At 44.1% G+C, this 24585-nt stretch overlaps 2 protein-coding genes across 2 annotated transcripts in view; one reads left to right on the top strand and one right to left on the bottom strand.

Moving 5' to 3' along the window:
• Positions 1–24585, top strand: part of LOC126458343 (adenylyl cyclase 78C-like) — a 788789-nt gene that overhangs the window by 530762 nt on the left and 233442 nt on the right. The gene's annotated exons all lie outside the window — the stretch shown is intronic.
• On the bottom strand, positions 7510–14555 carry LOC126458347 (uncharacterized). The gene is made up of 3 exons (XM_050095313.1): positions 14402–14555; positions 11947–12105; positions 7510–8975 (listed from the first exon to the last, which is right to left on the bottom strand). The coding sequence occupies exons 1-3, from the start codon at positions 14448–14450 to the stop codon at positions 8635–8637; spliced, it is 549 nt and encodes a 182-aa protein (XP_049951270.1). The 5' UTR covers positions 14451–14555; the 3' UTR covers positions 7510–8634.

Raw genomic sequence — 24585 nt, 5'->3', positions numbered from 1 at the left:
GGTCCATTGATCGTGACCGGGCCAAATATCTCACGAAATTAGCGTCAACCGAAAAAACTACAAAGAACGAAACTTGTCTAGCTTGAAGCGGGAAACCAGATGGCGCTATGGTCGGCCCGCTAGATGGTGCTGCCATAGGTCAAACGGATGTCAACTGCGTTTTTTAAAACAGGAACCCCCATTTTTTATTACATATTCGTGTAGTACGTAAAGAAATATGAATGCTTAAGTTGGACCACTTTTTTCGCTTTGTGATAGATGGCGCTGTAATAGTCACAAACATATAGCTTACAATTTTAGACGAACAGTTGGTAACAGGTAGGTTTATTAAATTAAAATATAGAACGTAGGTTCGTTTGAACATTTTATTTCGGTTTTTCCAATGTGATACATGTACCTTTCTGAACTTATTTCTGAGAACGCATGCTGTTACAGCGTGATCACCTGTAAATACCACATTAATGCAATAAATGCTCAAAATGATGTCCGTCAACCTCAATGCATTTGGCAATGGGTGTAACGACATTCCTCTCAACAGCGAGTAGTTCGCCTTCCGTAATGTTCGCACATGCATTGACAATGCACTGACGCATGTTGTCAGGCGTTCTCGGTGGATCACGATAGCAAATAGCTTTCAACTTTCCCACAGAAAGAAATCCGGGGACGTCAGATCGGGTGAACGTGGTGTTTCGACGACCAATCCACCTGTCATGAAATATGCTATTCAGTACCGCTTCAACCGCTCGCGAGCTATGTGTCGGACATCCATCATGTTGGCAGTACATCGCCATTCTGTCATGCAGTGAAACATCTTGTAGTAACATCGGTAGAACATTACGTAGGAAATCAGCATACATTGCACCATTTAGATTGCCATCGATAAAATGGGGGCCAATTATCCTTCCTCCCATAATGCCGCTGTGGTGCACCGCCAGACACCATGCTTGCTAGGTGGTAGCCTTTAAATCGGCCGCGGTCCTTTAGTATACGTCGGACCCGCGTGTCGCCACTATCAGTGATTGCAGAACGAGCGCCGCCACACGGCAGGTCTAGTCTAGAGAGACTCCCTAGCTCTCGCCCCAGTTGTACAGCCGACTTTGCCAGCGATGGTTCACTGTCTACATACGCTCTCATTTGCCGAGACGACAGTTTAGCATAGCCTTCAGCTACGTCATTTGCTACGACCTAGCAAGGCGCCATATTCAGTTTCTGTTCTGAACAGATAATATTGTGAAACATGTACCGTCAAGAGCGACGTTCATCATTAATGGATTAAAGTTAAGTATGAAACTAATTACGTCCGCTTTCTGAATTCTAATTCCTTGTCATATTCCAGACCTCACGTCAGTTTAGTTCTTCCCTCTTCACGCCAGCCTGCATGAGCTAAACGCGTGCATTTCGGCCTCCTCTAGTAACACGGTGTTGGCTCTCCTGCCAACCAAACAGCCGCACCATACATTAACCCGCCAAGGTCGCTGATGTTCCACTTGTCGCAGCCACCGTGGATTTTCCGTTGCCCAATAGTGCCTATTATGCCGGTTTACCGTTACCGCTGTTGGTGAATGACGCTTCGTCGCTAAATAGAACGCGTGCAAAAAATCTGTCATCGTCCGGTCATTTCTCTTGTGTCCAGTGGCACTACTGTACACGACGTTCAAAGTCGTCGCCATGCAATTCCTGGTGCATAGAAATATGGTACGGGTGCAATCGATGTTGATGTAGCATTCTCAACACCGACGTTTTTAAGATACCAGATTCTCGCGCAATTTGTCTGCTACTGATGTGCGGATTAGCCGCGACAGCAGCTAAAACACCTACTTGGGCATCATCATTTGTTGCAGGTCGTGGTTAACGTTTCACATGTGGCTGAACACTTCCTGTTTCCTTAAATAACGTAACTATCCGGCGAACGGTCCGGACACTTGGATGATGTCGTCCAGGATACCGTGCAGCACACATAGCACACGCCCGTTGGGCATATTCATCACAATAACCATACATCAATACGATATCGACCTTTTCCCCAATTGGTAAACGGTCCATTTTAATACGGGTAATGGATTACGAAGCAAATACCGTCCGCCCTGGCGGAATATTACGTGATACCACGTACTTGTACGTTTGTGACTATTATAGCGCCATCTATCACAAAGCGAAAAAAGTGGTCCAACTAAAACATTCAGATTTCTTTACGAATATGTAATAAAAATGGGGGTTCCTATTTTAAAAAACATAGTTGATATCCGTTTGCCCTATGGCAGCGGGCCATCCATAGCGCCTTCTGGTTTCCCCCTTCAATCTAGACGAGTTTCGTTCTTTGTAGTTTTTTCGTTTGATGCTTATTTCGTGAGATATTTGGCCCGGTCACTATCAATGGACCACCCTCTATACCCTGCTACAATATTAGGTGCAGTTTTGAAAGCTGATGCATGTATGTACCCTTAAATCTGAAGACTGGTAGATCGTTAGCCGAAACTATTAATCAATTAAAATAAAGAAGAATTCATGTGCGGTCTTGACTTCATAAGTTTTCACTCCGTAACATAAATAAAAAATTATAATGGATCGAGTATCTCCTAGTCGGCAATGTCAACAAACTTGTTCTTAGGCATCTTCTTGTCACAGAGCCATTACCCAGTACCACGCAACGAAAATAGAGATGCAATTTCATGTGCCCCATCTGATGATGAACCTGAAGAGGCTCGGACACTTGTTCATATTTCAAGAAGTTACTGGGTGTAGTTTTCTGGATTTATATTCAATACACAGTCACTGGTATCAGCACATCAACAGGTTAAGCTAAGTTTAAATACTGAACATTTCTGTATGTGTAATGTCACCATATACATATATACACTCCTGGAAATTGAAATAAGAACACCGTGAATTCATTGTCCCAGGAAGGGGAAACTTTATTGACACATTCCTGGGGTCAGATACATCACATGATCACACTGACAGAACCACAGGCACATAGACACAGGCAACAGAGCATGCACAATGTCGGCACTAGTACAGTGTATATCCACCTTTCGCAGCAATGCAGGCTGCTATTTTCCCATGGAGACGATCGTAGAGATGCTGGATGTAGTCCTGTGGAACGGCTTGCCATGCCATTTCCACCTGGCGCCTCAGTTGGACCAGCGTTCGTGCTGGACGTGCAGACCGCGTGAGACGACGCTTCATCCAGTCCCAAACATCCTCAATGGGGGACAGATCCGGAGATCTTGCTGGCCAGGGTAGTTGACTTACACTTTCTAGAGCACGTTGGGTGGCACGGGATACATGCGGACGTGCATTGTCCTGTTGGAACAGCAAGTTCCCTTGCCGGTCTAGGAACGGTAGAACGATGGGTTCGATGACGGTTTAGATGTACCGTGCACTATTCAGTGTCCCCTCGACGATCACCAGTGGTGTACGGCCAGTGTAGGAGATCGCTCCCCACACCATGATGCCGGGTGTTGGCCCTATGTGCCTCGGTCGTATGCAGTCCTGATTGCGGCGCTCACCTGCACGGCGCCAAACACGCATACGACCATCATTGGCACCAAGGCAGAAGCGACTCTCATCGCTGAAGACGACACGTCTCCATTCGTCCCTCCATTCACGCCTGTCGCGACACCACTGGAGGCGGGCTGCACGATGTTGGGGCGTGAGCGGAAGACGGCCTAACGGTGTGCGGGACCGTAGCCCAGCTTCATGGAGACGGTTGCGAATGGTCCTCGCCGATACCCAACGAGCAACAGTGTCCCTAATTTGCTGGGAAGTGGCGGTGCGGTCCCCTACGGCACTGCGTAGGATCCTACGGTCTTGGCGTGCATCCGTGCGTCGCTGCGGTCCGGTCTCAGGTCGACGGGCACGTGCACCTTCCGCCGACCACTGGGAACAACATCGATGTACTGTGGAGACCTCACGCCCCACGTGTTGAGCAATTCGGCGGTACGTCCACCCGGCCTCCCGCATGCCCACTATACGCCCTCGCTCAAAGTCCGTCAACTGCACATACGGTTCACGTCCACGCTGTCGCGGCATGCTACCAGTGTTAAAGACTGCGATGGAGCTCCGTATCCCACGGCAAACTGGCTGACACTGACGGCGGCGGTGCACAAATGCTGCGCAGCTAGCGCCATTCGACGGCCAACACCGCGGTTCCTGGTGTGTCCGCTGTGCCGTGCGTGTGATCATTGCTTGTACAGCCCTCTCGCAGTGTCCGGAGCAAGTATGGTGGGTCTGACACACCGGTGTCAATGTGTTCTTTTTTCCATTTCCAGGAGTGTACATACATATAGGTATAAGGGACAGGGGCGCAAAATAACTTCTGTTGCAGAATGGGAATGCGACCAAAAAAGTTCGAGAATCCCTTATCTAAGGCCCCACGACAGCTGTGGAGAGCATAAACATTATTGTGGACCGTCTGCATCCCTTCATCCTTGATGTCTTCCCTCGCGGTGTTAGCATGTCCACAAGGGAACTGTTCGTATCATAAGGTAGAATCGTAATATGGTGGTTTAAGGAGTGTGATAGTGAACTCAGTTTCATGACTTTACTACCAAACTGGCTTTATCTTAACCTGATGGAACCCATTTGGGGCACTATCGGGTGCCAGCTCCGTGCCCATATGCAACCGACCTGTGATTTAACGGAATTGAGTGATCTGAGCCTAGGCATCTGGTGCCACATACCTCCGAAAAGATATCAACGGCTTGACGAATCCATGCCCCACAAAATTGCCACAATGTTTTCCAAAGATGGACCAAGGCGATATTCAGCAGATGGTCATAATGGTTTGACTCATATGCGTATGTGAAAGTCTGCGTCCTATCGTATTTGTTTGATTTGCTATGTATTTTATCACATTCTTACTTTAATGGGAAATACAGGGTGCATCAAAATGGGCAGTACAATTTTAGAATTTTTTTTAATCCCACAGATCGATGAAGATGACCGAGATGGGATAGTTTACTATCAGCAAGACGGTGCACCACCACATTTCCTTGCTGAAGTTCGACGTTTTCTCCATAATCGCTTCCCTGGTCAGGTAATTGCCCAAGAAGGGCCATTCGCGTGGCCACCTCGCTTCCCAGACCCCATTGGATTTCTTTCTCTGAGATTTCATTAAAGACCGTGTAATGTACCCACAGAAAATACCCTCTACCCCGCACACATAATCATTTTCAATCAAACCATCCACAATCATTCACTTTGGAAAAGTTATCTGATCTGATTTTCTCGTAATATATGCGGCGACAGCACGACGACGCCAAAGTAATTTCTAGTGCGTTTATTCTTTGAAATAACAGAGATGCTTATATGCATTCTCCATGGTTGTTAGAGTGGTAACTAGGACAGCTTCTGGAGTATCTGTTGAGGGATTGACGTGTTTCTGAGAGATACATATTCTGCTTTTCTTCTCGCTAAAGCGAGCCAATTAACATTTGTGCCGCTAGCGGTTTGTTGGAGGAGAAAGAGATTGTAAAAGGAAAATAATTAAGGCGTGGAATCACCGGAGATCTGGATATGTAATGGAGATGGATTTAATACACAATTTCCTCTATAAATAAGGTTTGTGACTTTTTTGTTCTGGAGTGAATGAACGAATGAGTTTTTTCTGAATCATTTGATGATCACGTTGGCCCTGTAATTAGTGGGGAAGTTTCAGCTGTGTCGAAGAGAGCCTGCAATCACTGTGTGTGAAATCGTCCAAAAAGGCTTGGTACACATCTGGAATTCGCAATCTTTCGCAAAAAGAACAAATTGTCCAAACGATTGATTCTACCGACTGACTGCAGTGTTTAACAGTAATAATAAATGTAAAGATCTCTTACAGCAAGCCAGCCGCTGATTACCAAGACGAAGGACTCCACCAAAGATCCTATTTATCTGATTTCACGTAATGAAATATTATATTAAAAACTGTACATAGATAAAGGACAGAAAGAGAGAGAGACCGAATGAAAATAGAGATAATACTAATAATCCTCCATTAGTCTAATTTTTCGCCTGTCTTATCACGGATCAGCCAAGAGGCCTTACTTTACTGTATAGATTTATGTGTGACGGTGAAGGGATCTTAAAGGCAACAGATACACGTCTATACAGACAAGACATTACACAGAGATAGCGGCTAGCTGCATTCATCATATATTCTTAGATAAAGAGACGGCAATTTATTATTCGAACATTTAAAAAATGTTAAAACCGTATGTATATTCCTCCCCCATCAAAAAATCTGACCGACTGGAAAATCGAATCTATGCTTCCGTTGAAAAAGGTACGGCCGATTTGCTGCAACGAGATTGGAAGAATTGATTACCGATGTTATATTCGCCAGTTAAAAATGGTAGTCACATCGAACAAAAATGACACGTGACAGTTTTATGTGAAACTTGAGGTCGTTTGCTACAAAGTGACACATCTACCGATTCTGTAAGATACCTCAATAAATTTCTATATCAAACAAATGGTTCAAATGGCTCTGAGCACTATGGGACTTAACTTCTGAGGTCATCAGTCCCCTGGAACTTAGAACTACTTAAACTAAACCAAATGACATCACACACATCCATGCCCGAGTGAGGATTCGAACCTGCGACCGTAGCAATCGCGCGGTTCCAGACTGCAGCGCCTAGAACCGCTCGGCCACTCCGGCCTGCAAATTTCTATATCATTCCAAAATTGTAACGCCCTTTTTGACTCACATGTATAGACATTTGTTTTACAAGTTCTGAGTTTCTGTTGAGTGGGAGAAACTGCTCAGTTACGTATGAACTGAGGTACAGAGAACGAAATCCATTTAATGGTAGATTATCTTTACTTAATACAAACACCAAACGATTCTTAATGTGAATTATACGGCCGGCCGGAGTGGCCGAGCGGTTCTAGGCGCTACAGTCTGGAACCGCGTGACCTCTACGGTCGCAGGTTCGCATCCTGCCTCGGGCATGGATGTGTGTGATGTCCTTAGGTTAGTTAGGTTCAAGTTGCTCTAAGTTTTAGGGGACTGATGACCTCAGATGTTAAGTCCCATAGTGCTCAGAGCCATTTTTTTAATTATACGAATTAACTATGGAAGATCTAAGTCACACATTCTTCGCACCGAGAATTTATGATACCAATAAACAGAATTCTTACAACAATTTATCGAGTGCTATCAACCATTATCCTTCAGTACAGTACGGCAGTTATCTTTCATAACAGTGACATTAATTTTGAAAACAGCAGTAAACTTCTAAAAAGATATACTCTTACTCTTCAAGTCCCAGAAACTCATACAAACATTAACGACACTTTTACATTGGCACCGTCTTGTATCCTTCGCTGGGAGAAGTGAATTTTGTGGAATATGTCAAAGACGTTTCATTGTTGTTACAATATAACTTTATTTGCTTCTCACAGAAATTTTCATACACGCATTAATCTCATTAAATGCTGGCAGATACACGCAAAATACACTTCATAAATTAACAGCTTTATTGTGCAATCATGGTATGAAAACAAGTACTAGAAAACTATTATATGAATCTCAAGTTTATTTGAAAGCCGTGGTTATTTTACGCATATAGCAATGACATGAGAGCTTACTGTACCTTAGCAGGTATAAAAGTCAAGTATGTTTTGTCGATGAATAAGACGGCTTCCAGTAAAGGAAATGAATTATAACCGTTACACATACGCCTCTCAGTCTTCACTCATCGGTCACAGTTCGGTATACGAAGAAGGTGAGAAGTGCTATGGAAACGCACTTCAGATTCCAGCTGTGTCTACTTGTCACATCACTGCGCGTAGGAGTGTAGGAGAGAAATGTGGAATATATGTATATTAAAACTAGAGACGAGTTGATGACTCAGGATGACAGTTAAGCAAAATATTGAATTGTATGCAGTGTTCACAGCATCTGTTTCAGTTCGTCACTAATTGTTAATTTGTGCCACTTCTTTGTGGCAGTTACAGTTTTTGAGTACTATCACGACGCTATTGTCAAAAAACACGTAACATACTGCAATAGTGGTAAGATCCAGACTACCCTACAAATACTCCTGTCCCGACCACGGCCAATCACCCCATCCCCATCCCCTTGCACACTTTAGCACGAAATGTCAAAAACTCATGATCCAGTCGACTTCGCCCATTTCTGGGCTAAACTAGTCGAACTGCAATGCTGTGTTTTGTAACATGTAATTCATTTTATAAGTGCTACATGTGTAGAACAGTTCTATTCCCGCAACTTGTACTTCCACCTTTCCTGCTTTTAATTTTTAAACTAATGTTTCTGATAGGAATTACAAATACATCTTAAGTTCTAAATGTGCTGACTGCTCGAAAGTTTAAATTATGACACCGAAAATATACATATTAGCAAAAATTTTCCTATTCTTGTACAGGAATATTTTTAATTTTGCCCGTGTTCTTCTGTTTAATAGTTACGCGTAATTTCTGAAGCGTTTTCCGGTAACTGCTGCTTGAAGTTCAATTTGGTTACCTGCTTCAATTATAAAAACACTCTCGTATCGTGCCCGCTAAGAAGGAAACGAAACGGAAGAGACTTCGTCAATAAGGGACATTTAGCCGATACTGAAGCGGTATGAGGATGGAAAAAAATTGGAACCGAACACTGTTCACCGAACCAATGTAGTTCTAGGCATTGCTGAAAGTTAGTCCAATAGCTAAACCCTCTACGTCAGTGTAAGAACTCACAGGGGAATACGAGGAAAATGTACGCGTCATATACCAGGGGTACATTCCGGTCGTCTTGAAGTGGAAGCTGAGGATGTAGTTGTATCCCAGACTGGTGAGGTACTGTCTAACGTATAGCTCGCCTCCAGTCGTGATATTCATCACGGGTATGTGGAGCGTTTTACCCATGCTGACCGTCCCAGAGTATGAACCGTTGCCAACCAGGTAAGTCTCCGAACGGTCATACACCTCGTAGATGAGCAGTTCCACGTCCTCCACGTACGTTCCGTTCGCCTCTGGACCTGTCGGAAGGAAGAAAAGAATGTTTTTTTAAGTTAGCTCGGCAGTAATTTTCACCTGCAGTCTCCCCATCTTCAGAACGGACAATAACCACTATGACTTTACTACATGGATCGATATTGTGTCCATTTTTGTTATTGTTATCTGTGATCATTTATCCTAGAAGCAGAAACAGTTCTTTTGAAATCCTAAATAAAATGTTCTTGGAAATTAGTAAGTATTATCTGCAAATGGACTGTTGTCGAGCTTAGAAGCACAACATACGCACTTCCATGCGTATGAAGTCTGGCCAAAGCATTAGAAATAAGGCATGATGGTAAATCAGTAAATTAAAGAGAATATTCTAAGTTCTTAAGTGTTTACATTGATAAGCGAACAGCATTATCACAGTGGGAACTCTGGTCAGATCACCGAAGTTAAGCGCTATTGGGTTTGGCTAGTACTTGGAGGTGCATTCAGCCGTTGCTAACCAACTGAGGAACTAATTGAATCAGAAGTAACGGCTTAGGTCACGAAAACTGACAGCAGCTAGGAGAACGATGTTTGCCCAGATGCACATGCGCCTCCATATCCGCATCTAATGACGCCTATTTATGAGGACGACACGGTGGTCGGTCGGTCCCTTTGGGCCTTCCGAGGCCTATTCAGACCGAGATTTATACTGATAAGAACCAGAAATGGAAGCCATATGTTGCAGATCTTCTTAAATGTGTAAGCTCTGCAACTTTTGCCTAACAAACAATATCAAAGTTTGAAGCTGAATATATCATAGAATGACTTTCATTTTCCAGGGCAAATATTCATTGAAAAAGAAAGTGTTTGTTTCGCACATGCATGTAATAAGGATAACATGTGTTGTGTGAAGTGTGTTAAATCTTATGGGACTTAACTGCTAAGGTCATCAGTCCCTAAGCTTACACACTACTTAGCCTAAATTATCCTAAGGACATACACACACACCCGTGCCCAAGGGAGGACTCGAACCTCCGCCGGACCAGCCGCACAGTCCATGACTGCAGCGCCTTAGACCGCAACATGTGTTGTCAACTCTAGTACTTCTAGTATACAGCTATGTAAACAGACACATTAACAGAAGCACTAACAGAACCAGCTCTCTTATTAAGTTTGTTGTAAAAATATAATCGCGTTATTTACTTTGTGTATGGAAATAAAAACTGAAGAGTGTCTCACATAAATGATTTGTATAATTATATGAAATATTTAATCTCCGCTCAAAAACAACATCTGCATTCGCAGTCATAAATGTAATACGTGAAACAGAAGTGATTTGCACTATCGTACACTTAGCCTTAGTGTAGCACAGAAGGAAGTGATTCAGCCATCTTCTTTGACCACTTACTGAGTGGTATGAGTGGTAACACCGATTCCCGTCAGATCAACGAAGTTAAGCGCTGTCGGGCTGGGCTAATATTGCCGAGTGGTGTTGGCAAGCGGGGTGCACTCAGCCCTTGTGAGGCAAACTAAGGAGCTACTTGATTGAGACAAGTAGTGGCTCCGGGCTCGAAAACTGACATACGGCCGGGAGAGCGGTGTGCTGACCACATGCACCTCCATATCCTCATCCGGTGAAGCCTGTGTGCTGAGGATGACATGGCGGTCGGTCTGTACCGTTGAGCCTCCATGGCCTATTCACAGTTAAGGGCTGTGGGCACTTGTTCATCTTCGATAGTATTGCAAGCTATTTGCTTTCCATATTTAGAGAGGAGGTAATATGGACAAAACAAGTAAAAACTGTCCAGTAAACATGGGCTCTAAAACGCATACCTTAAGAGCTATGAACACTTGTTCCTCTTCGAAACTGTGAAACACATCTATTCTATTGAACAAGTGTTCATGGCTCGAAAGGTAGACTTTGTAGAGCCCATGTTTACTTGACTTTCTTTCTTGTTTTGGTGAGTACTACCACCTCTCAAACTATTGGATCATTTCTTTAGCACCCTGTGTAATGCAGGTGTGTGTGTGTGTGTGTGTGTGTGTGTGAGAGAGAGAGAGAGAGAGAGAGAGAGAGAGAGAGAGAGAGAGAGAGAGAGAGAGAGACTCAACAAAGTCAAGAATAAAGCACTGTGTCTGAAAAAAGGCAGCTTAAGACAATCATGCAGATGCTCAGCATATTGCCACACCTTTCACAGAGAAAGTGTATTACAATTATAAAACTGGCTTGTTCCACATCACAATGAGAGGTCGCAATTACTATCCAGGGCGTGGTATCATGTATCAATACCACCCCATGGGCGTCACAGTTGGCAACAGAATTGCAAGTTGCTGTCTGACCCTGGTGGATTCAGTGGTGTGCTCCCATTGAGCGACGCCGCCGGTGGCTCCAAATCACGAGCACTCTCTCCGGCTTGCGATATAGGTTGGACAGCAGCAACCGCCTGCCACTTGAAGCCTCATTGCTACGACACCGCCACTCGTGGTTGGTGCAGCGAGCCTCATGCTGTGGTATGAGCTGGGCTCCGTTTCTTTCTGCATTATTTGTAATGGTGTGGGCTTCACGCCAAATCCAAACTTGCAGGCCATTTCCCTGATAGAGAGGGCACAAAATAACTCGGCCAGTACATGCACAGACGGAGTCTTAGATGGCGGGACAGCGGCAATGGTGCCGGCTCCGTTGTGACCAGCCACCCAGGGAGAGGGAAGATAGAGTTCAACAGCTGCAGTCTCCTCTCATGCGTATCAATAGTCCCTGACTGTTGTTGTTGTTGTTGTGGTCTTCAGTCCCTGACTAGAGCACCGAATAAGAAAATCAACGAATGAACGAGTGAGACAAAGCGCCCAGCTCAGCCGGCGACGGCAACTAAGCCCACCCTTTCGGCTCAAAAGCATCGACTCTCCCAGCGCTGAGAATGCATTTCTGTGCAGGGGATAAGCTATTTTGCGCAAGCACTACAGCATTGCTCATTAGACAGATCGCAATAGAGTCTAAACAAGTGCTTTTGTGTCGTAACGTACCTGAGGACCAAGTCATCTGAGTTGGGATGATGAAATAGGTCACGTTGACTGGAGCATCGAAGTACCAAGATTCATTATGAGCACCAGCTGTGGTACTGTAGAGCAGGTCGAATACCAACGGGTCTCGGACCACCTTCTCGAACCTGGGATACAGGTCGCCTAAAATAGAAAAACAAAACACGTTACACACACCATTGCTGCAGCCGCTTGCCTCGATGTTAGTGGCATCAAATAACTCTTCATCCGTACCCCTTGGTAACTGTCGACGACAAAAGGATACGAGACGGGGATAAAACTCGAACCTGAAGAACCTGTTCATTTCCCATGATATGCCTGTAGCAGAGGGTTTTGTTAAACGCCTGTTACAGGACGCACTGCAAGTGCTCAAGTGTTGCCCCATTTATTCACTCATTCCTTCAAATTCCTTTTCACTTATTTATTCACTTAGCTAACTTATTGACACAATTAAAATGTATGTCAGACCTGGACATGGAAATGGAAACTTTACTTACGTGCATTGCTCTTACCGACTGAGCTATCCACGCACGACTCACGACCCGCCATCAGAGCTTTACTTGTAGCAGTACCCCCACTCCTCTCCCCTCCTCCTCCCCCCCCCCCCCTATTTTTCAAAACTCCACATTATCGCTGTTATTAAACTTCGTGGCGTATTAAAATTGCGTGCCTAACCGGTATTTGAATCCGGAACCTTGTCTTCAGCGGCCAGCGGGCAGTAACAGCATACACTTCGCTGCAGGGTGGAAATATTATTCAGGAGATATTTATTTAGTATATGCAAGGAGCAAAATGACCATGACATACTTAGCCGTTGTTACGCTGACCGCCATATTTGTAGGTTACACCGGCGCTTTAAAGTTGTTTCAAAGGTTTAGACTAGATGATAGGATATGTCTTAAGATGTCAGAGAACAATTTCCCTACAGAGGCAAAAGTAGTAGGGGATATCTCGCACGGGCTCTATTGGACATAGTGAGAACTCTACTGTCCGGCTGTCTTCTCTGAGGATACGCTTCGTAATGGAACAGCGCTACCTCTTGCCAATAGACCGCTCTTATATTAACTGGATGACAGCCATTTATTCATTTGAAAAAGTGTGGAGTCTTGGCAACCTTTTCAGTTTCTACATGTGCACAGTGCGTTTGCTATTCACTGTGGAGTGTGGTACCTGGAACTAGCTATTGTCATAACATTGGAATGTCTGCACTTGTGTATACGTCGTATCGGGGAAACCGCTGGTCTATGTTTATTAGGATTATCTGCTGCTTTCATTGCCCTCTTCTACCCCCTTTGCACCTATAGTAGTCAAGCACTCTAGGTACGGGAGTGGTCTGGAAAGTCTACGACTGAACAAAAAAATAAGACATTATTTCTTCAATTTATTTTTACTTTCCAATATAATCTCCTTGTAAGTTTTTTATACTTTCCCCATCAATGCTACCATCTCTTTAACCTGTACAAATAATAGTTACTATCTTTCTCTGTAAAATAGTTGTTTACGAAGGCTATGGCTTCTTCATTCAACAAAAATTTTTGTCTCCAAGCTCAACTTTTAGCCAAGGGAACAAAGAAAAGATCTGGTCAGAAATGAAGGTGGTCAAGCAGCAAGCAGCTGAAACCGCAGTTCGTGGATTTCCGCCATGGCAACCGCTGAGGTGTGAGACGACGCAGAATGAACAGTCGTGGTACCAAGTATACCTTCAGCTTCCTCATCCTCAAATTTTCAGTCAGTGGGTGACAAACACGTTGTTTAGTGAACCAGAATGAAAATTTTTACCCTGCAGCGGAGTGTGCGCTGATATGAAACTCGTGTAACTCAGATGGTAGAGCACTTGCCCGCGAAAGGCAAAGGTCCCGAGTTCGAGTCTCAGTCCGGCACACAGTTTTGATCCGCCAGGAAGCTTCAGGTTATTTACTTATGCTCAAAGACTCTGTTATCTATTTCACGCTAATTCGATGGTTCTCTAGCAACATTTGGTGAACTTGAATAATGTTATCGTCAGTCGCTGAGGTTTATGACCGTCCCGAACGTTCATCGTCACCCAAGTTTAAATTCAGCTGCCCTAAATTTCACGGTGGTAAATGGTGGTGCAGAGTCCCCGTAAACAGCAACCAATTACTGTTTAATTTGCGTAGGCATATTGCCTTTCATAAACAAAAATCTACTGACAGCTCGATCCACGAATTTGTCCATTTTCACAAAAACGCGCGCATCGAGCCATTAAACTGAGGGTCAAACAACAAATGTCCGTCCAGAATAGCTGAAATTTGGATGAATGCCTTAATAGGTAAGCGCGTACTAATTCCTCCTCTTTTGTTGACAAGTGCTGCCATCCTCAAGATGGGTTCGGAAACTTTTCAGACTACCCTCGCATAGAAGAGAATTTCCACTACGGTAGAAGAAAAGTGGCAGACACCTTTACGCTCACGTATCTTACCAGAGCACGCAGCCACCAGCAAGAAGGCAGCGATCGAGTGGCGGAGCATGGCGACTTCGAGGCGCAGTGTCAACCACAGTTCGTCTCCCGGCCGACGTTTATATGAGTCCCCCAGGTGCTGTTAGCAGCGCCTGCGTGCTTCACGGCATCCGCCAGCGCCAGAGCTCCCAACAACAGAGGACGCCGTCTTCTTCCGCTGCTCTGTTCGCCGTGTTTGCACAGGGCTCATTCAGCCAACAGCCATTGTCCACAGACGCTGTGCGAGAGTTGGCACATACCACGCACCTGGGCTCATACAGTGGCGGAGGGGAGAGAGGAAACGGTGGCATGTCAGATAACTAAGATTAGCGACTCAGTAACTTCTCATGAACACGCTCTCGTGAATCACATGTAGATGTCGGTCAAACAAAAGGCACAGGTCCAAGGGGGGAAGAGATGGGGGGAGGGGGCATGGAGTCATGACACCCCTCCCCAAACTACACTACTGGCCATTAAAACTGCTACACCAAGAAGAAATGCAGATGATAAACTGGTATTCATTGGACAAATATATTATACTAGAACAGACATGTGATTATATTTTCATGCAATTTGGGTGCATAGATCCTGCCGTAATAACGGTCTTGATACGCCTGGGCATTGCACCAAACAGAGCTTGGATGACGGGTACAGGTCCAGCTGCCCATGCAACTTCAACACGATACCACAGTTCATCTAGAGTAGTGACTTGCGTATTGTGACGAGCCAGTTGCTCGGCCACCATTGACCAGACGTTTTCAATTGGTGAGAGATCTGGAGAATGTGCTAGCTAGGGCAGCAGTCGAACATTTTCTGTATCCAGAAAGGCCCGTACAGGACCTGCAACATGTGGTCGTGCATTATCCTGCTGAAATGTAGGGTTCCGCAGGGATCGAATAAAGTGTAGAGCCACGGGTCGTAACACATCTGAAATGTAACGCCCACTGTTCAAAGTGCCGTCAATGCGAACAAGAGGTGACTGAGACGCGTAACCAGTGGCACCCCATACCATCACTCCGGGTGATACGCCAGTGTGGCAATGACGAATACACGCTTCCAGTGTGCGTTCACCGCAATGTCGCCAAACACGGATGCGATCATCATGATGCTTTAAACAGAACCTGAATTCATTCGAAAAAATTACTTTTTGACATTCGTGCACCCAGGTTCGTCGTTGAGTACACCATCGCAGGCGCTCCTGTCTGTGATGCAGCGTCAGGGATAACCGCAGCCATGGTCTCCGAGTTGATAGGCCATGTTGTTGCAAACGTCGTCGAACTGTTCGTGCAGATGGTTGTTGTCTTGTAAACGTCCCCATCTGTTAACTCAGGGATCGAGACGTGGCTGCACGATCCGTTACAGCCATTCGAATAAGGTGCCTGTCATCTCGACTACTAGTGATACGAGGCCTTTGGGATCCAGCACGGCGTTCCGTATTACACTCCTGAACCCACCGATTCCATATTCTGCTAACAGTCATTGGATCTCGACCAACGCGAGCAGCAATGTCGTGATACGATAAACCACAATCGCGATAGGCTACAATCCGACCTTTATCAAAGTCGGAAACGTGATGGTACGCATTTCTGCTCTTTACACAAGGCACCACAACAACGTTTCACCAGGCAACGCCAGTCAACTGTTGTTTGTGTATGAGAAATCGGTTGCGAAACTTTCCTCATGTCAGCACGTTGTAGGTGTCGCCACCGGCGCCAACCTTGTGTGAATGCTCTGAAAAGCTAATCATTTGCATATCACAGCATGTTCTCCCTGTGGGTTAAATTTCGCGTCTGTAGCACGTCATCTTCGTGGTGTAGCAATTTTAATGGCCAGTAGTGTATATTACACGACAATCGTTCAATAAGTAAGCCAACACTTTTTTCGAGAGCAGGATAGTTTTATTCAGGATTCCACTAAAAATATTATTCCCCAATCTTTTGGCTACGAAAGTCTATATTTTTCAACATAACCTCCGTTCAATGCGACTGCCTTACTGGGAGAGCCTGTGTGCCCACATGGTACCATTCCACTGGTCGACGTCGGAGTCAGCTTCTTGCTGCACCAATAACTTCCCCATAATTCACGTACTGCTTCCCGCGGCGTTTTTCCTTCCTCGTGCCAAACAGATGTAAGTCGGAAGGTGCGAGTTCTGGGATGTAGGGTGGATGAGGAAGAACATGCCAGTGAAGTTTTGTGAGCTCCTCCCGGATGTGCAGACTTTTGTGAGGCCTTGCGTTGTTATGGAGAAGTTCGTTTGCATTTTTGTGGCGACGAAGTTGCGGAGGCGGATCGAAGCTGGACTGCTGAAATTGCTGCAGTCTCATCAAAAATGTTCTGATGCAGTTCTTGAAGACTATGAGGTTTGTTGCGATACACGTTAGACTTGAGGGCTCCTCGCAGAAAGCAGTCGCACACCGACACATCAGGTGACCTGGGTGGCCAGATAGGGCCTTTGTAACAGTTCCGTCAGACGTGAAGACTGTGTAAATGTGCTCCAAGGTTCGGCCGGATGTATGGGCAGTTGTTCCAACCTGTTGGAAGTAACTGTAGCTCTTTTCCTCTTCCGTTAGCGCTGCCACAAATGGATTCAAAGTGCCCGGACCACACTTTTATTTGGCCCTCCCTGTAGCTGTACATCCATGCCCGTACCACGCTCGGTCTGGCCTCATGCTTAATGTTTGTGACGTCATACCTCCTGAATTATGTGTCGTATAATGAAACACTTTTTTGATACATTCAGCAGCATATGTGTATACTGCCTGCAAATATTTTTGCCGATGACGCTAGTAGCAACGAAGTAATAAACTTAGACGTCATGCATGATGTGGTAGTTTTTCACGCATCTCACTGTTTCTGACGCCCTTTCTCCTGAACTATGTGTCTTACAACGATATAGCATTGTAGGTACATTCAGCGAAACGCATGGATCCTGTCTGCGAAATTTGTTGTGAACAGAGTTACTACCAAAGAAGTAATAAATTTAAATGTCATGCATGATTCTGCCGTTTTCACACAGCTCATTGTTTGTGACGTCATATCTCCTGGACTACAATGAAATAATTTTGCAGTTACATTCAGTTCTGTATGTGCGTAGTGCCTGCTAAATGTGTTGCGAATACATTAAGTTGTAATGAAGTAATAAATTTTAACGTCATGCCTCATGCGGTACTTTTACTGCATGAACTGTGGAAAAGTAGTAAGCGATAAACTGTTTGCCTTTCATTATTTTGTAGGGACTTTCACGAGAAAAAATCTCGTAATGATTTCAAATTATGTGTAAAGTTCGGTGCAAGTCACTAAGACCCAAACCTCCAGATGTCAGAGACTCAGACCGGTACCAAACATTGTATGTCGATAGACTATCAACCAAAATTCCGATACAGTTCGTGCTATGTGCTGTCGTCCAGTAAAACATGCGTAAGCGTTAATTAAAAATAACACCAGAACTATGGAGCATAGGAAAAGCATAACTGTGAATGATGCAATTATAGATCTCGGGTAGGTGAGTTTGATGCTGGCATGGTAGCTCAGCGAGTTCAGTTAGAGCGCTCGCTGGTCTATTTAATAAGAAAACGAAGTAAAAGGATCAACGGGGAACTTCAACGGAAGTCACGTGACGTCCGCTACGACCAAATACAACGAAAAAATGCCAAAAAAAAACAAAAAAGTTTGTGGAGCGTAAGGTTGTCATACTGAAGATCCTGTGGTCAAACCCCACTAATTACAGTAGTTTTTTTAACTCTTTATGTGTGAGAATTATTTGGGAGAACATTTTCGTGCCACGTAAAAGATTTTTTCGGGGCTTTTAGCAATGTTCTTTTAGCAGTCTCCTTTCGCTTCGTTAGGTGAAACTAGCGAATCTACCTGTCGGGCATGTGCGATAGAACCCCACACCCATCTATTCAAATGTATTGCGAAAGCAGACTACCAAAAGAGCATTGTTACAAACTCAGGAAAGTCCTTTTACACGTCAGAAAAATGCTCTCCCATATAACAGTTTCACGCATAAAAACTTAAAAGAAATTATCTTCGGTGGGCTTTGATCGCGCACGATCTTCAATTGAATCACTCACAGTTAAGCTTTTCCTTTGCCCCTAGTTCTGGTGTTACTTTTAATTACAGTTTACGCATGTTCTACTGGACGACAACACACAGCACGAACTGAATCGGTTTTTTGGTTGATACTCTATCGCCACACAACGTTCGGTACCCATCCGAGTGTCGACATCTGAAGGTTTGGGTGTAAGTGATCTCATTCTCAAATACTGGGTGAATGAAGTCTGTAAATTCGTACTTCATGAGCTACACTAATTTTTGAGCCCTCATCACTTTCACAGACGTGTGGTTCTTACCCCCAAAGCGACTGTTGCCTGACAGTAAGGTCGTTGTGTAACAAGTACAGTTGAAATTGGTCCAGTGGTTTAGGGGGAGATGTGGAACATACATACACACATACATTTTTATAATATGTACAGATTTCCCGCCGGCCGTTGTGGCCGAGCGGTTCTAGGCGCTTCAGTCCGGAATCGCGTGACTGTTACTGTCGCAGGTTCGAATCCTGCCTCGGGCATGGATGTGTGTGATGTCCTTAGGTTAGTTAGGTTTAAGTAGTTCTAAGTTCTAGGGGACTGATGACCTCGGATGTTTAGTCCCATAGTGCTCAGAGCCATTTTGAACCTCTGCTTGGTGGCATCTACCAGAAGGACAATGCAATGTGTCACACAGCTCGCAGAGTACGTCCGCTGTTCGAAGAGCACCAAGATGAGTTTACCGTACTCCCTGACCACCATTCTCCTTGGATGTAAAGCCACTCGAATATGCGTGGGACCATTTCGATCGGACTGTTCACGCCAAGGGTCCTCAACCGTGAAACCTATCGCTGTTGGCCACGGCACAGGTGTCGCTAGGGCTCCAAATTCCTGTCGGTACCTTCCAGAACCTCATTGATGTCTCGCAGCAGGTGGTTATTCAGGCTTTTGACAGGTGGTCACATTAATGTGACTGGACAGGGTACATTGTGTGTTTTAACTAGCTCTTCCGTTTGACAAATTCCCTCCAGATGCTCACATTCTCGACGAGCCAGATCCCCTCTACATCTGTACGCAGTTTTGAGGAACAGGAAGTACATGGTTATAATAATCCGTCACGAGGCCGGCGTATGAATGACTTCCCAGACCCAGGTGCTCCCGTCGTCGTTTCGTGTAGCACGACATCCGGCCGCGCCAAAGGCCTGAGCATCAGGCATTCTCATCGTCTTCCGTTCGCCCACCAAAACTTTAGTGCAGCCACTTGTCTGGGTAACGCCATTCTCCAGTCACTGCGTGCACTCATTTGTTTGTTTGTACACATCTACACTTACATTCTACAAACTGCAGTGAAGTGCATAACAGGATATCCCGTATTGTACTGTATAACATTATTAGGGATTTTTTTTTCATTGATTCGCGTATGGAGCAAGCAGGAGACTATGTGCTTGTGATCCTGCCGTCTCAACAACGCCCCTGACAGCCCGCGGTTATGTTGCCAACGCTGCTAAGTGGCTCTTCGTTGGTACGCCATGTCGGTCGCCTGACAATGAATGTCACACCAGGAAATTGTAGAGCCGTTGTTGTGCCGTATTACAGAAGCATGGAAAAACCGCTAGTAACCTCGGGGGACAGAAACATACTCTCCTCGTAATTAAAAAGAACTTAAAGTTTGGAAATGTATATCGAGACAAAGTGAAGATTACCCCGTGTAAGGTGCCTAAATTTTTATGATGTTATTCGATGTGTTAATATTTGTAAAGGAAAATGATTTATTTGAAGAACTGTGGTCAGAGAAACAGTTGTTAGGCAACAGTATCTGTTTCTGCGATGGCAGCACTGTGGAGTCATAGAATCTTTGGCAGTCATTAGTGGACAGCTGGCAGGCGGGTTTCGTTGAGTGTGCTGTGTAATCCATGGATGCACTTTTGGAACTATTTGAGTTGCAGATTTATTACTAGAAGTAATGATGACTCAGAACAATGATTAGATGGCATACGGATATAAAAATGCTTTTGAAGTGAAGAACAAGATATGACTTGACAAGGTAAAAGTGTATCTTTATTTTTTTAGACTTGGATTGTTGTTCCACTTCACCCTCGTCACAGTAGAGTTTTTGATATTTATTCAATTGATTGATCTTCTGAGTTAATTTGCTGTACCATGGAGGTTATTAGATTAAATGAATTGTCATGTTACAGTTTATAATTATTTTCTTTTTTTTATAAGTTTCTCCCTAATTGAAATTTCAGAATATAAAGGTTTAATCATGTGTATTATTAGCATTCCTTGTCAAGATTATGAACCAAATTTCTCTGGACCAACTGTAGTTAGTTTTTAACAGTATTATTTTTAACTGTTGCGGAGTCTTGGTGTGTTGCTGTTTCTGCCAGTACTTCATATAGCAGGTAAGATGCATAATACATGATTGTTTCATTTCCTTTGCACAATGTAGGTTCTGTCAGTTTCTTTATTTTACCAGGACCGTAAGTCAGTGCAGAAATTTCCTTGTGTTTCAAGTTACATTCTTATACAGGTCGACATTAAAGTTTCGGTTTTTTTTGTACAGTTTCTTTTTTCTTCAAATAGTTCGCACTGACCAAGTCTACTGAGCGTGAAATTATTGCTTTGCTTGTTTATTTGCTTATGAATGAGATCGGTTTTCACACACACAGAATTCTTTTCAATTTCATGTAAGTGATGTAGCTTTGAGCTCAGTAGCACATTTAGGTTGTCAGTTCACATTCCCAGGTTTTACGGTAACACACACTCAAATAAAAGCTACTCACTTACACATGTTTCAATATTTCGATACATATATTTATATCCATAGCGCCATCTCTAACCTCCATATCACGGAAGGGGATAGAGAACCATAGTACTACATCTAGTACTATGGTCATTAGCCACATCTACTACGTCACGATCAATATTTTCACTCCTGTTGCTGCTGCTATCGTCCCCTGATATCTTCTAAGATGCCACGTGTGTGTTACGTTTTGTGGGAATAGTACTGCCATATTTCTCACGTCTGAAATTACGACATCTTATAATGTAAATTGAATCGCTTATTACTAAAAGGGGACTGCTCATCAAAAATTTTAAATGTAGTTTTTATCGGTTTCGGTTTCTAGAGACATATACAAGTATGTGTCGAGTGGAATGAAAACGGGAGATCGGCATTGACTTGCTGCTTGCAGAGCACGGGTTCAAATTTGTAGTTGCTTCTAATAGGGGACAACTCCAGGCGTTGTCACGTTTTAGATATAACTTTAACTATTCTCTTTATAGTGTTAAGATGGGCAGCTCAGAAATCTAAGTTTCAAGTAATAACGGGAAAAACAATAATTTGCATGAAAAGTAAGCTTGATTACTTTGTATTACGAAAAGTGTCTTTAATTTTGACAGACGCAACGTGAAAACAGACGCGGATACGTTTTATTCTTGTCACGAGGGGCAAGGTAAGAAATGTGCTAAGTGTGCGCCTTTCTACACCATTACATTGAGCACTTTCTCCCTTTAAAAGAACTCAACTTTTTCAACAATGCATGCAGAGGCCAAAATCTTAATCATACGGTTATAAGGATGTTATTGTTCTTAACAGAAATGGCATATTTGAAAAATCTAGCACTATTTTTCCACTTGAGGGCACTCCTATCTACAATCTGACTGAGACTCAGGGCTGGTGAAAACGAAGTCGCGAACGTCCGACCGAGGGCTTACTCTAGATTAGTATATGTCACTTACCACCGAATCTACAGCCTTGGTTGCTTCAAGATTTATGCAGCTCAAACAAGCAAAATAGCGAATTTTAAAACAAGAGCGATCCCTTTATACGGGGAGGTTGTTGTCTTAGCTGAAACAATGAGAAGATGCAGTAGAAAACATGACGACGTATCTTTGCCTTTCCTTTAGTTTGTGTACTATGGGTACCGCGAAGAAAAAAAAACGGGCAAGTAGGTGCTCAATCCTGTATGGAAGTACGCGGAGGTCATAGGTTCATTAATGAAAACCAGGGCATATATACCCATCAAGATCACTGGGCTTCCCGCAACAGAAGCATATGATCGGAAATGTCTTAGAAATAAATAGAAGAAAGATGATACTGAGAAACTACTGAAGTACACTACAGACGCACAACAACAAGTTTTTGTGATCAACTAAGGTTTGAATAACCAATGTAAGGATAACTTTCTACGAATCGGGGCGTGAATGTGGCAGGGAAGCACAACATCTGAAAGTGTAAATGCTAAGGCTCGCTCTAAATACAGTGCGGATCAGTGAAATGAAACGGAAAGAAGACAAGATTTCTGGTCAGATGAGTATAGGGTAATATAGCCCGCCAGCCCGCCCAGCTAGCCACGCGATCTAACGCGCTGCTTCCCGAGGGGAGACGTGCCGCTCCCCGTCACGAATCCGCCCGGCCGATTAGTGTTGAGGTCCGGTGTGCCGGCCAGCCTGTGGATGGTTTTTGAGGCGGTTTTCTAGATGCCTTGGCGAATGCGGGCTGGTTCCCCTTATTCCGCCTCAGCTACACTATGTCAGCGATTGCTGCGCAAACACTCTCTCCACAAATGCGTACACCATAATTACTCCACCACACAACCATTTGGGGTTACACTGGTCTGGTATGAGACGTTCCCGGGGGTTCCACTGGCGGCTGAACCGCACAATTATCCTGGTTTCGGTGTAGGGCGGCTGTGCGGCGGGTGGACTGCTGTGGCCTGCTGTGGGATTGTGAACCACTAAGGGCTACGGCGGGGACGAAGCCCTTCCGTCGTTTCTAGGTCCCGGGTTCAATGCACAATGCAATAGGGTAATAGCAGCAGAAAATAGTTTAACACGAGTAAGATTCGTTATGAATAAGGAGGTAATTCGAGAATGAATCACTGAACAGTTCAGTGATAGGGTTGTTCTCATCAGAATCGACAGCAAACCAACACCGACAACAATAGTTCATCTGCATCTACATCCACATGGATACTCTGCAAATCACATTTAAGTGCCTGGCAGAGGGTTCATCGAACTACCTTCACAATCCTCTGTTATTCCAATCTCGTATAGCGCTCGAAAATAACGAACACCTATATCTTTCCGTACGAGCTCTGATTTCCCTTATTTTATCGTGGAGCTCGGTCCTCCCTGTGTAGGTTGGTGTCAACAAAATATTTTCACATTCGGAGGAGATAGTCGCTGATTGGAATTTAGTGAGAAGATTTCGTCGCATCGAAAAACGCCTTTCTTTTAATGATGCCCAGCCCAAACCTGTACCATTTCAGTGACACTCTCTCCCATATTTCTCGATAATACAAAACGTGCTGCTCTTCTTTGAACTTTTTCGATGTACTTCGTCAGTCCTGTCTGTTAAGGATCCCACACCGCGCAGCAGTATTCTAAAAGAAGACGGACAAGCGCAGTCTCCTTAGTAGATCTGTTACATATTCTAAGTGTCCTGCCAATGAAACGCTGTCTTTGGATAGCCTTCCCCACAACATTTTCTATGTGTTACTTCCAATTTAAGTTGTTCAGATATACATGCCGACTTCGTAAGCAGAAGAGGAAGAAACAGAGAAAGTATATGACGATACTGAAAGAAAAATGAAAATCCAATAGTCGTGGGTATTTGGAATGTGGTTGGAGGGTGAGGGGTATAATAAAGAATCAACGCGCAAAGAAGTGGGATACGGAAACACTAAGGTATGAAGAGATACTCTTGAAGATCTCTGAGGCTATAGTTACTGTGATAATGAATAGCTCAGGAGGCATTTCAGTTAAAGAGGAATGGACATCTCTGAAAAAAGCAATCGCAGAAGTTGGAAAGAAAAGTATAGGTACGAAGATGGAAACCGTGGGGAAAACATATGTAACAGAAGAAATACTTCAGTTGATCGACGAAAGAAGGAGGTACGAAAATATTCAGGGAAATTCTGGAACACAGAAATAAAAGTCCTTTAGGAATGACATAGATAGAAAGTGCAGGGAAGCTAAAGCGAAATGGCTGCATGAACAACGTGAATAAATCGAAAAAGATATGATTATCGAAAGGACTGATCCAGGATATAGGAATGTTACAACAGCCTTCGGCGAAATTAAAAGCAAAAGTGATGACATTAAGAACGCAATAAGAATTCCACTATTAAG

The sequence above is a fragment of the Schistocerca serialis genome, chromosome 2, assembly GCF_023864345.2.
Source record: "Schistocerca serialis cubense isolate TAMUIC-IGC-003099 chromosome 2, iqSchSeri2.2, whole genome shotgun sequence".
In the NCBI taxonomy this organism is placed as follows: Eukaryota; Metazoa; Arthropoda; class Insecta; order Orthoptera; family Acrididae; genus Schistocerca; species Schistocerca serialis.
Note: the sequence above shows the minus strand (reverse complement) of the source record. Positions and strands in the feature narration are given on the sequence as shown.

What these genes read in the sequence shown, in the direction of transcription:
- LOC126458347 (XM_050095313.1), bottom strand. Translation starts at nt 14,450, where the DNA reads ATGCTCCGCCACTCGATCGCTGCCTTCTTGCTGGTGGCTGCGTGCTCT. An exon ending in GCTGGTGGCTGCGTGCTCTG is followed by an intron (nt 12,106 to 14,401) that starts GTAAGATACGTG and finishes TTTCTATTTTAG; the next exon opens with GCGACCTGTATCCCAGGTTC. An exon ending in TCAGATGACTTGGTCCTCAG is followed by an intron (nt 8,976 to 11,946) that starts GTACGTTACGAC and finishes TCCTTCCGACAG; the next exon opens with GTCCAGAGGCGAACGGAACG.